Source organism: Medicago sativa, chromosome 4 (genome assembly GCF_051527215.1).
Source record: "Medicago sativa cultivar Bolivia chromosome 4, Bolivia_mono, whole genome shotgun sequence".
Classification (NCBI taxonomy): domain Eukaryota; kingdom Viridiplantae; phylum Streptophyta; class Magnoliopsida; order Fabales; family Fabaceae; genus Medicago; species Medicago sativa.
Window position 1 is genome coordinate 67,700,858 of NC_140752.1, and position 13,654 is coordinate 67,714,511.

Here is a 13,654-nt window from a genome sequence, read left to right on the forward strand (position 1 = left end):
TGCAACTAGAGTTTGCTGCGGCTGTTGTAACCTGTCAAGTAAGTCAAAAAACATAGCAGCACAATTATTAGCCGTAAGTAAGAGGTCGCGGATGATATGTCGACCCCGAGCAGCTCCCAACAACTGATTGCTTTCGGACAAACAAAGAAAACATGTATTTGTGATTCAGCCAATTGCTCACAAGTTACGCAAGTATCATCGCAAGGGATCCCGCGGGCAAGAAGATTAGAGCGAGTTGGCAGACATTGTTGTGCAAGGCGCCAAAGAAAGGCACGAACACGCGGTGGGATCTGCAATTTCCAAATAGAATTCCAGCGGGAATCAAAGTTGAGCAGGAGCGGCAGCAGCTATAAGATCAAGACAGATGCGGTATGCCGATTTGACAGTGTATGAGCCATCCGTGGTAAGCTTCCAGATGCGCTGATCAGAATGCAGCCGAGGGAATAAAGGCATAGAGACAATTGATGCAGCGTCTGAATGGTTGAACAATGATTGCACTAAAGGGATGTTCCAAGAGTTCCCATCCGGATTCAGTAAATAATTGACCGTAAGATCCTCATAGTGTAACAGAGGCAGGGTTGAAGGCTTAAGAGATGGCAAGTTGCGAATCCAAGGCATATTCCACACATTAATTTGAGAATCGTTTCCAATCTGCCATCTATGTCCTAAGGTAAGTAAAGATTGCGTACTCCATAGACTCCTCCATGTATAACTTGGATTGTGGCCGAGATTGGCATCCAAAAAATACCTTCGGGGAAAGTATTTAGCTTTGAGGATCCTTGAGAATAGAGAGGATGAGTCGGATAGGAGTTTCCAACTTTGCTTACCGAGCATAGAAAGGTTGAAAGCTTCAAGATTCCGGAAGCCTAGGCCTCCATGATTGTTTTGTGATAAAACAATCATGAAACTTAAGAGTCAAGAGTGCATTTAAGCCCTCATATACAAAATTGTGGATAAATAAGTGTTTTTTTCGTCTGTGAATGAGATACAAGAGATTTAACAATGTTGTTATGATCTTATGCTTAAGATCAGATAAGAGATCCTTTATCGTATATTTTTTGTTTGACGGATACCGCATAGTTCTTAGCTTTAAATAGTAAAATATATGTTGAGAGCTTGTAAGTGTAGCTCACTTGATATCTAAGACATTACTTGTAAGGGTTAATGTTCGACCATCAAATTCTACACTTTTTAACATTTAAAATATGTGAATTTAGTCATTAAACTACTTTAAAAGAATACACTGTGAGAAAACTAATAAACTTCAAGAAAATACCCCATCGACTATTATTTTATTGTAAATAAAAATTTAATTTTTAAATTAATTGAATAATTAACGTATTTGATTTATAACATATTAGATACATTAGTTATTCAAATATTATTTTTTTAACAAAAGTTACTCAAAGTATTTAAAAAGCGAATTTTTATTTATAATAATATGGGATCAAACATAAAAATTTAAATCAAATACACGGATAAGTTTTCAAATACATGGATGTTAGATGTTGCAGCTTGTTTAAGGTGCGGTTACATGAGTTTTTGGTAGGTTTGATGGTTATTTTGGAGAGGTTTTTTAACGGTTTGGCACAAGATTTGTTTTTCCTATTGCGCAGACGTTTGAAATTTGGTTTTTGGAGATGATTTCTTGGTTTGGTGTTGAGTTTTTATTGGTTTCGAGGGTCCTCAGTGGAGGGTGTTTTTGGTTTGCCTGTAGAAATTTGTATTTGATATATGAGTGTTTGTTTGGGTGTTCGGCGTATATACGGACACTTTTCTTTTGTATGTTACTTTTTAAGTCTCCTAGCTTAACATTCCTTGTACTTTCAAGGATTCTTTATGTTTTAAATAAATTTCATTTTATCTTTAAAAAAAAAAATCAAATACATTAAAAGAAAAATATTCATACTCCCTCCGTCCCTTAATGTAGTCTCCCTTTGCTTTTCTCACATTTCTTAAGAAAAGCTGACAATGTAATTATTATGTCTGTTTTGTGTGTTAATATTATCATATTGTCCTTTGTTTGTATATGTATTAAATTTGACTTTTTAAATTTCAAAACAAGTTAATAGTATTAATTAGGAGTATGTTTAGGAAAAAATAATAAATGGATCTAGTAATTTGAAAAGGAATTTAAATTTAAGGACAAAAATAAAGTCAAATGGATGGTTAGATATACGGACGGAGGGAGTACTCCCTCCGGTCCTAAATATAAGCAAATTTCACTTTTTAGGTTCATTCAATTAATGATGTATGTGGTTCATATTATGGATCACATACATCATTAATTGAATGAATGTAAAAAGTCAAATTTGCTTATATTTAGGACCGGAGGGAGTATAAGACCGAGGATGAAATAGACTTTTTATTAAATTTGTCGGTAGTAGTCAAGTTGAACAAAATTGTTGGTGAGAGTATAGAAAAATATCTCTAGAAAATATCTGTAGAGAGAGAATAAATATCCTCTCTGGCCCAATAACCCATAATAATGAAGTAGGGTAAAGCTAACTCTACACAACGGGCCTAAAACGTCATAAGTTTAACCCTAGGTAGTAACCCTAGTTAACACGCTCCTCTCACTCTTCACCTATATAAACACCCCTTGAGGTGGTCTCAGAAATATCTCAAGCAAATCTTTTGCCTCTATAATCTCTCTCTCTCCCAAACCCTAATTCAGTTTTTCCCTTTGCTCTTTTCAATGGCTGATGTTGAATACCGATGCTTCGTCGGAGGTCTTGCATGGGCCACCGACAATGATGCTCTCGAGAAAGCCTTCTCTCAATACGGCGAGATCGTTGATTCCAAGGTCCGTTTGTTGCTTGCAGGCTTCGGATCGGATCTGACACGATTTTGATTCGGATTTCTATGGAAACCTTTCTGATCTGTGATCTCCGATCTGTTCTGTGTTACTCTGTTACTTGATCTATTTGTTACTGTTACTGTGATTCTGATTCTGTTACTGTATGATTTGATTCTTTTATTACTCACTCACACCAATAGGTACGTTCATCTTCTTCTTTTGAACAAAAGTTGAAGATCGATCGGTTACTATTCGGTTCTAGATCTATGGATCTGATTTTTTTTTTCTTTTGATGTTTTGGGTTTTATTCTGATCTGGTTTGTTAATTTTTTGTGCAGATCATTAACGATCGTGAAACTGGACGATCAAGAGGTTTTGGATTTGTGACATTCGCTAACGAGAAATCCATGAACGATGCCATTGAAGCAATGAACGGTCAGGATTTGGATGGACGTAACATCACTGTGAACCAAGCTCAGAGCCGTGGTAGCGGTGGTGGCGGAGGAGGCCGTGGTGGCGGTGGATATGGAGGTGGTGGTGGTGGATATGGTGGAGAGCGTCGTGGATATGGTGGAAGCGGTGGTGGATATGGTGGAGGAGGTGGTGGATATGGTGGTGGTGGTGACCGCCGTGGTGGAGGTGGTGGATACAGCAGAGGAGGCGGTGGTGGAGGATATGGTGGTGGTGGATACAGCAGAGGAGGAGGTGATGGTGGTTATTAGGTTTTAGATGTTTATCGTTTATGATTGTTATTCTAGATGTTGGGATCTAGCTCTGAAAATCTGTTTTTGTCACTGTTCTGTTATGGCTTCGTTTTGATGTGTCTCTTATTGGTGTATCTCTGCATCTGATTGTGTATAACGATCAATTGAAAGAAAAAAATGAGATATTAGTTGCACCATATTATCTGTGTTTTAAGTGTACGTTTCTTATTTTTAATTTTGCCTGCCAATTAGTTAAAATAAACTTAACCAAAGTATTACCTGTGTTTTGTGTATAACGATCAAAGTATTAAAGAAAAATCCTCGACAATTAATTCTAAAATGATTTTTTTTTTAATTTAAAAATTGATGAATTGAGTCATGAAATTGTACATTCTGAAAGGAGTTTAGAAAAGATGTGGTATCATGACTAATCTTCTAACCAAGTCTTACATATTTATTTACGTATTTTTACTCGACAAATTTTACGATTTTTTTTTTATGGATGGTTAATTAATTATTGTTCAAATTATTCGATTGATTTTGGAATATCCAAAGTCTGATTTCTGCATCCATAGCAATCTTATTCGGCAATATCCTATTTCTGAATTCTGCAATCGGCAATATCCTAATTCTGCATTCTGCAAGCAAACGTAACATTTCTGATGAATATTTACATTTTTACGAGAATGTAGTTCAAGGACAATGGCAAATCTATTTACTACCCTCCTTTCTTTCTGCACAAGGACAACTTATGACGTTTGATGTCCAGCGTTGTACAAATTTTTTTGAGTTGGTACAACCTTTGGTCAAATACAATAGAGAGAAGAAGAAGAAAAAAAAGAGAGAATAAAAGAAAGTTGTACAATACAAATATCATTTCTCTCAAATTTTTTTTGGATTCAACTGGGTTGTGTTGCTTACGGTGATGTTCAATCTACACCTCAGGAGGAAAGGAGATTGTCGAATCATGCCTTAATATCCAAACCTGAACATTCAATTGACATAAACATAACACAAGGATATGTCAAATTTTACCAACCTTTTGAACTTTTTAACATCCTTGTTTACACTTTCAACCAGAACCGTAACATCATCCATTCCAAGACTACCAACCAAATGAACCATACATTTTTTATCAAGACTTCCAACTATTTAAACCATGTTTCGCTTGGGTGATTTCGAGTTCGGTGATTTTGTGACTTTGCCTCCATCTTTCTTTCAACCAATAATTATTTTTTTTATATATCATTATCTCTCATCTAAAATATATTAAAGTCACAAAAACTCGTATACCATATTTTTTTGTGTTAACCTTCCCATTCTTAGAGGAAGGGCTAATTCAGAGTTCAGACAAAATTGTTTTTTTAAGAATTGAAGAACCTTACCATCTTTTTCCAGATTACCATGAATGTGTTGGAAAAAATAAACACATTCATTTGAACTACAGTGACTCACAACTCATTGATAACTAGATCCGAGGAGAATACACGGTTACAAAAAAAAGTTGTAATCAATGCACTCATGTAAATATTCGTGGAAGTTTTCTTCAACCACATTCCTCTAAGAACCTTAGATTCAAAAGTCGTCAGGCCAGGATGCTATAGACAAGCTATACAAACACAGATACTTCACCATATGGTCGCGACATGACCTTTTAATACATGCATTCTTAATATCCTGGGGCCAAACCCACAAACATTAGGCTTCAAATTTATTTGTTATCATAAACTTTTTTTCCTAAGGGATAGAAGTAGAGCACTTTAAAAATTGCATTAACTTATATTAGTTACTGATCAAATTGACCAATTTTAAAGTTAAGTGATAAAATTCAATTTTTAAAATAAACTAAGGGACCAAATTGACGGTGTCCAAGTAAAGAGGACAAACTAAACTTTGTAAAATAAGTTAAAGATCAAAGTGATCAACAAAAAAAAAGTCATAGACAGCACAACATTTATTGAGGTCTAAAGCGAAACCAAAAAAAGTCATCAACAAAAAAAAAAAAAAAGAGGCTGCTTCCCATTAAAAAAAATAGAGGCTTACTACCAAAAAAAAAAATTAGAGCCTGTTTTTTTTTTTTTTTAAGGAAATTAGAGCCTGCTTTAGTGTTCATGATAATAATAATCTATTATAATTTTATTTTTATTTTCTATTTTTTACATTTTAAGATGCAAAATAGTCTATTTGAGTATGTCAATCGGTGAGTTTAGTGTGAATTTTATATATACTAGACTTTTGACCCGTGCGTCGCACGGGTTTTCTCGACTATAATAGAGACCAATAAATAATTTTTAACCCGTAAGATCATTGATACGGTAGAAAATATTTTCTTCAAAAAAAAAGGCAAGCGGATAGGAATGAAATTGGTGTGTAATGCATTTTTTTAGATGGAATTTGTTAGGTTAAATAATTGCAAACCTAATAAAGCAAATGAGCGGGAAAAAATTAGGTTAAGTTGCTGCAGACGTAACAAAATTAATAAATAAGGATAAGAGCGGGAAAAAATTAAGTTAAGTTGCTGCAGACGTAACAAAATTAATAAAAATATTTTCTTCAAAAAAAAAAGACAAGAGGATAGGAATGAAATTGGTGTGCAATGCATTTTTTTAGATGAAATTAGTTAGGTTAAATAATTGCAAACCTAATAAAGCAAATGAGCGGAAAAAATATAGGTTAAGTTGCTGCAGATGTAACAAAATTAATAAATAAGGATATTTTCTTCAAAAAAAAAAGGCAAGAGGATAGGAATGAAATTGGTGTGCAATGCATTTTCTTAGATGAAATTTGTTAGGTTAAATAATTGCAAACCTAATAAAGCAAATGAGCGGAAAAAAATTAGATTAAGTTGCTGCACATGTAACAAAATTAATAAATAAGGATAAAAAAAAAGTATACATAAAAACTAATATCAATTTTATGTCAATCGGTGAATTTAGTGTGAATTTTATACATAAAAAAAAAAGTATACATAAAAACTATATCAATTTTATTATTTTAAATAATTGATTCAGATATTTTTCTTCTATGACCAACCAAACAACCGACATGTGATAAGCAACCACTAAATATGCTTATCACGGTTCCCCGAGCAATTTTAAAGAGAGGAAAAAAATGAAAAAAAAAGTATATTCTTTCTTTTTCAAAATGAGTGTCACTTTAGCCAAAAAATTTTGTTTCAAAATGTATATCACTTTACATTTTTAATTTTTTTCTTCCAACTTTACCCTCAATAAATACTCCAAATTTTCTCTCACACAATTTTCAATGAAACTTTCAATTTGTCTTTTCCTTATAAAGTAAGGACAGTTTAGTAAAAGTGTTATGTCTAATGATTATTTCATTTCATTCCTTAATATGTGTGCAATTGACTAAAGCGACACTCATTTTGAAATGAAGGAAGTATAAAAGAAGAATCTTGAAAGAAAAAGATCTTAGTAACGAGTATCTTTAAAACACTTTTATGAATATTAATTGCAGAAAATATTTTTTATAAAAATTAAATATTTCGATACTCAATGCAATGAATATGTACATTTACATAAAAAGTGATTATTTAAGGTTCTTAAAAAGTTCATGAGGGCACTCGGTAACATTTAAGGCTCTCTCTTTTGTTGAACAAAAACGAGAGAGTTCTTTTAAAAGTTGCATTAAAATGGTTTTATCAATATTATTTTGAAAAATGATATTTGTACAACTAATTTATGACAATTTTTATGACAACTTTCATTCTAATACTCACATTATGTAAGATCTGGTGTTCAAACCTCGGACACCACAAAAAAAAACTCACATTATGTTTTTACGTTATCTCTCTATTGTGTTGGTTTTTGTGTCAATATTGACTTTTCTTTAAATCTATGATTCATCCGATAAATAGTTGTTCCAATAACACACATCTGTCATTTGTCATGTAATAACCTATATCAACTCAAACTGTAGTTTATTTTGAATTTGTTCGTTAGGTTATGATTAATTCAATCCTTTTAAATTCAAACTTGTTTGGTATGACATTCGATTTATGATTTCAAATCTATGAATCCGCAAGATAGTCAAAAAAAAATGCAGAACTAACTAATGTGCTGTGATGTTCCTTTTAAATGACTGAATTGATGTAAATGATCTGTAATAAAAGTAAGATTAGGGCCAAAACTGAAAGCTGTCGTCGCGGCGTAACTACTGACGTCGCGTACCTTCCGCTGAATTAGGAGTGGTGACCCTAATTTCAGCATGCTATACGATCGACGCTGGCTCCATACCCAGGGGGATAGGTGTTTGGGAAGGTGGTCCAGAAACCCTATCTATAGATTGAGCCATTACCAAGGAGCTAATTCGTTAAGAACTCAGTTGACTGCTTAGCTTATATAGAAGGCATAATTGTAACGTATCATAACCGATTCGAAACTTACTATGCAAAAAGAAATGATTGATGTCCTCATTAGATCCATAAACACCCGCACAAAGTTGTTGATGATTCTGAAGTAACCCCTGTCGCAACAGATTATCAGCAGTAGAAATGTAATTTTGAAGAAGATGCCAAGCAAAAAGATCAGCTTTTAAAGAAACCGCCTTGTGCTAAATGATGTCGGAATATTTTTGAGTTGAAACATTTTCCAAAGATTTCAAATAGTGAGAAGCTGAACTCACTGAATATCGTTCAGGTGAATAAATGTTCTATTGCAATTTGTGTGCCTTACCAACCTACAACACAATATTATGCAACAAAGCTCTGCACGTATCAACCTTCTCCTCTTCCCAAGCTAATAGATGTCTACGCCACTTCCACGCTTCCCACCCTTCCCCCAAACTAATTGATTCATCTAGAAACTGACACCATTTTATTGTCGGTTAGATCAAAGAGTCAACTAAATCTATCATTCAAGACCCATTCCCTCAAAACAAGGGTCCCACCAAAATAACATAGACGACATATCCCCGATGCGGTAACCTAAGTTATCCAAGAACCAATTTCCAATACCTAAATTGATCCCTTCATTAATGCCAAATAGATTTTTCCACCAAACCGGGTTTACCCTCCCCCTACATCGATCCTACCTCCAACCTGCCCATGACGCTCTACCAAAACTCTATACCACAGCGCATCCCTCAACTACATCACCATTTTCCAAAAAGAACCACATTAAATTCCCTAATTCTCTCAACCCTTAATTCTCCATACTCTTTTTTTATGAAAATAGTGTTCCATTTAATCCAAGCTATTTTCCTAAAATCCTCACTTGCCCCCACATAAAACAATTAAAAATATATTCAATAGAAGAAATAATACATGCAGATGCCTTGAAGAAGGAAAGAAAATAGACAGGTAGAGTGTACATGACAGACTTCAGGAGATCCAAGCGACCCCCCATATATAAATTTATGCTCTTCGGTTCCGATAGTATAGACTTAATGTTGCCCGCCAAGGGATGCCAAAATCTTATCCTGTGAGAATCACCACCAATTGGTAAACCCAAATAAGTGAAAGGGAATGTTCTTATTTTGCAATTAAGGCCCGATGAAGCCTCATCTAACACAAAAGTAGAAACATTAACCCACTAACTGACTCTAATTGAAGTACACTTTAAGGTTTGAGATCTCCTCAAAAATAATAAGGATTGCTTTGAAAGACCTTGTATTTGCCCAACTTTGTTTGCCAGTAAATAGTGTGTCATCAATAGATTTAAGATGAGATATAAGAACACCATTAGCAATGCCCACCTTGTAAATAGCGAAAAGCTTTGCAACTACGGTAACTTGCATCATGACATTGGGGCCTTTTGCCGCAATAAGAAAAAGAAAAGGGGAAAGAGGACCCGTTGGCGGAGCCATCTTTTAAAAGAGAATTTTGCAGTCGAACTGTCATTTATAAGAACTGGTGCAGTAGCTGTACTAGAACACTTCTTTTATCCACTTCCTCCATAATATGGGGAAATTCATTTTTGACAAAACAACATCCAAATAATTACAATCCACCGAGTCGAAAGCCTTTTCAAAGTCAACTTTGAATAGAATTAATTCCTTTTTCAACTTATGGGCGTCATCCACCAACTCATTACCCGTTATCATACCATCGAGAATTTTGCAACAACGAACAAAGGTTGATTGCTCCTCATAAATTACAAGTCCTAGTACTGTTCGTAATCGACTAGCTAACCCTTTAACCAACACATTATACAAGGATCCATAAGGGAGATAAAGGTGATAGTCTTCGAGGGCTATCAACCTTGGGAATAAGGGAGATGAAATTGTTGTTGATACATTTCACCAACTTACCATTTCAATGAAACTCTAAAATGAAGCGCATAAAATAAATTTTTAAAACCTTCCCTAAACTCCTTGATAAAACCAAAATTAACACTATTAGGGCCTGAAGTTTTGTAATTGTCGCATTGCGAAATGGCTTGTTTCACCTCCTTAAGACTAAAAGGTTTTATAAGATCAATTCCTTGAGCCAAACTAAAAAAATTGATATTAATATTTTCTACCCCTGGACAATCAAGATTTCCTGACTGAAAACGAGATGCAGAAAGATTGAACACCGCTTCTCGGACATTAGAACCCTTTCCACTTTATGACCATTATCATTTATAGAGTGAATAGCATTAGATCGACGTCTAGAAATAAAACTCCATAAAAGAATTTGTCATTAGCATATCCCTCTCTCAACCAACACATTCTCTTTTTATGTCAATACATGCTATAATTGATTCTTGCCAAAGAGTGTAAATTTGCAAATAAACAATGAAGCTCCTCTACTTCATCTTTTAAATCTAGAGATGAAATGTTGTCTTTAACATAAAGAATTATGCTTTTCAAATTTTGAGTATGATTTTGATGCCAGGATTTTAGACTGCCTCTAATCAACTTAAATTCTTCTTTTATCACAAACCTCCCCACATTTCCTAACTTATAATACTTAATTATATTTGTTTTTTGAAATTCTTTTTAAAAATATTTTTCACAAACTCGTTGATCCAACTCATGCCAATTCACTCATAGTCGAGTCGGGTTGCTTTGGATTTGACATAAAAAACAAATTATCATTTCATTTTTAAACACCATTTTTTTAAAAGAATGATATTCATTTATTCAAATTGATAACATCATATCCATTACAACTCCCAATACAACTTTTAAACTATCATTTTTATTCAATTTAGCCTTTTTTTTTTTTATTATTTTAACCCTCCGGTTCTAAGGGAAAAATACCCTTGATAATTAGAAATTCAATCGGGAGGTAAATAAAGCTTGGTCAAGAATTGTTTCACTCATGAATCAAACTCAAGTTCTCTTGAACAATTCATCTTTTGGTGGAGCTTAAGCTACTTGAATCAAATTGTCTGGGTTTTATTATAGATGCTTTCTTCCACTTTTTATTACTTTAAAAAAATTTCATATTCTGAATTTTGCTTTAGTTTACTCAGATTTATATCTACGTTAATTTTAGTATACTAATATTTTTTTTTTGTATATTTGAATTTTTGCCTCGCCAAATTATTTATAATATGCATAATTTTAAGTGCATTTTTTTAAAACAAATAAAAGTTTTAATTAACTAGGTCTACTCGAAAAACTCATATCCCTCAAAGGGTCGGACTTGGATAAACATTTTTAAACCCGTTTATCTTCGGACCTTTTTATCCAACTAGAAAAGGCCCGAACCCGACATGGATTGGCCCGAATAATCCAGTTAACCTATTTTGACGGCGCTAGAATCCATAGCTCACATTTTGCTAATGAGTTGTCCACACTTAATTAAGACGGTCATATTATTAGCTAATTTTCGTTTATTCATACCAATTGTATCAAAATTCTTATTATTAATAGAAGAATGAATTAATTCTTATTATTAATAAAAGAACATTTGCTTTTAAAGAAATTGGTATAAATTGATTGAGAATGATATCTACTTTTTATTGTTAGAGGAAAATAATACTACCTCTGTTTCAAAATAAGTGTCGTTTTAGTCAAAAAAAATTTGTTTCAAAATGAATGTCGCTTTCACTTTCCAATGCAATAATAACTTTTTCTTTTCAATTGTACCCTTCAATTAATATTATGTTACATTACTTCCAAAGTACTATTATTTTTTCTTTAATGAAAAACAAACCAATAGTTGATTAGGATAATTTGGTAAAATTGCTATGACATTTGACTACTTTATTTCATTCTTTAATCTGTGTGCAATTGGCTAAAGCGACACTCATTTTGAAACGGTGGGAGTATCTACTTGTCAAAAAATAAAAAATTATTGAGAAAAAATATCTAAAGGAATATTCCTAGCATGGGCCAACGGCGCACAAAAAACAATGTCGGTGGACTCCACACATCAGACTCAATCAGTATAGTATTCCACGTAGCCCTAGTTTTAACCCAATCCATAACCCTGGTTAACAATTCTTCTCCTATATAAACACCCCTCTGAGTTCACTGCTCAAAATATCTTCCTTCATCTTTTTTTCCCCTAATAGTTCGATGGGTTCTTCTGATGTTGAGTACCGGTGCTTCGTCGGTGGTCTTGCTTGGGCCACCGATAGCCAAGCTCTGGAGCAAGCCTTCTCTAAGTTTGGTGAAATCACTGATTCCAAGGTCCGTGCGGATTCTGATTCGGATTTCGATTCTGATCTGTGATCTGTTCTGTTACTCTGTTACTTGATCTGTTTGTTACTGATTCTGTTACTATATCATTTGATTCTTTTGTTACTCACACCAATAGGTACGTTCATCTTCATCTTTTTACCAAAAGAAGAAGATCGATCGGTTTCTATTCGGTTTTGGAATTATGAAATTATTTTTCATGTGAATTTTCTTAGATCTGAGGTTATTTTTGTTCAGGTTATCAATGATCGTGAAACTGGAAGATCAAGAGGTTTTGGATTTGTGACATTTGCTGATGAGAAATCGATGAGAGATGCAATTGAAGAGATGAACGGTCAGGATATTGACGGCAGGAATATTACTGTGAATGAAGCTCAGTCACGTGGCAGTGGTGGAGGAGGTAGAGGCGGCGGCGGTGGTGGAGGATATGGTGGAGGCGGTGGTTATGGAGGTGGCGGTGGTGGATATGGAGGAGGTGGTGGTCGTCGTGATGGTGGATACAGCAGAAGTGGTGGTGGTGGAGGATATGGTGGAGGAGGTGATCGTGGATATGGTGGAGGTGGTGGTGGTTATGGTGGAGGTGGTAGGGACCGTGGATATGGTGGTGGAGGTGGTGACCGTGGTTATGGTGGTGGCGGTGATCGCTACTCTCGCGGTGGTGGTGCTGATAGCGGTGGAAACTGGAGGGATTAGAAAGTTAGGTCTTCAGTTTGGTGGTTTATTATTATGAATGTTCTCATGTTGATTTAGTTTGATTTAGTTGGTTGAAGTTTAGTGATTTGGCTATCGTATTGTTCTGTTATGTTTAGTTTTGCAGTGTCTTTTTTGTCCTGAATCTGGTTTTGTATAAACGATTGATTGAAAAGGATAATGAAAAATTGGATTCAACAAATTCTATTTCCTCGTTTAGTTATGGTTTTACTTTTAATTGGACCTCTAAAAAAAATTGGTAAATTGGTATGAAAATAATTTTGTGTTGAATTTTAATTGATATGCAATTGCTTCTCGGCAACAAAAACAAAAAAAAATAATGCAAAAATATGATAATTCTAATGTTATATCCAAAGGCTGGCTTTCTTTTTACAAAAGACAAAAGAGGCCAGATATTTTATTAGTATATGGTTAGATTTCATAATTTTTTGTGGTGTATTTATATATGGTTCTAATATACTATCATATGTTCTTGTGAGCTTAGTTGGTTGAGACAATGAACATAAAAAGGCTACATCATCTTTCTTATCTTGATAAAGATGACTTTACCCCGTCAGAAATTTATTCTAAAGTATTAGAACTACGATTCATACTTAATATTTATATTTAGACCTCGCAACCAGATGAGTTGTGGTGTAAAGTCCTTATTAGCAAGTATGGCAGAAGTAATGATCTCATGATTTCTTGTAGCTCTCAGCCTTATCATTCTCCTTTGTGGAAAGCTTTGGCGGGAATCTGGAATGATTTCCAACGCCATGTGTTTTGGCAAATAGGAAATGGTAGACGGACAAATTTATGGATGGATAAATGGGTTCCTAAGGGTGGCGTGCTCCTAACCCCAGCT

The 13,654-nt window shown here is 34.2% G+C and overlaps 2 protein-coding genes across 2 annotated transcripts; both read left to right on the top strand.

Moving 5' to 3' along the window:
- Nucleotides 1–2,621: 2,621 nt before the first annotated feature.
- Nucleotides 2,622–3,701, top strand: LOC146931035 (glycine-rich RNA-binding protein GRP1A-like). The gene is made up of 2 exons (XM_085702530.1): nt 2,622–2,806; nt 3,139–3,701. Exons 1-2 carry the CDS (start codon nt 2,699–2,701, stop codon nt 3,520–3,522), a joined length of 492 nt encoding a protein of 163 aa, XP_085558656.1. The 5' UTR covers nt 2,622–2,698; the 3' UTR covers nt 3,523–3,701.
- Nucleotides 3,702–11,942: 8,241 nt separating this feature from the next.
- LOC146931036 (uncharacterized) lies at nt 11,943–12,991 on the top strand. The gene is made up of 2 exons (XM_085702531.1): nt 11,943–12,090; nt 12,337–12,991. The coding sequence occupies exons 1-2, from the start codon at nt 11,977–11,979 to the stop codon at nt 12,790–12,792; spliced, it is 570 nt and encodes a 189-aa protein (XP_085558657.1). The 5' UTR covers nt 11,943–11,976; the 3' UTR covers nt 12,793–12,991.
- Nucleotides 12,992–13,654: the final 663 nt, after the last annotated feature.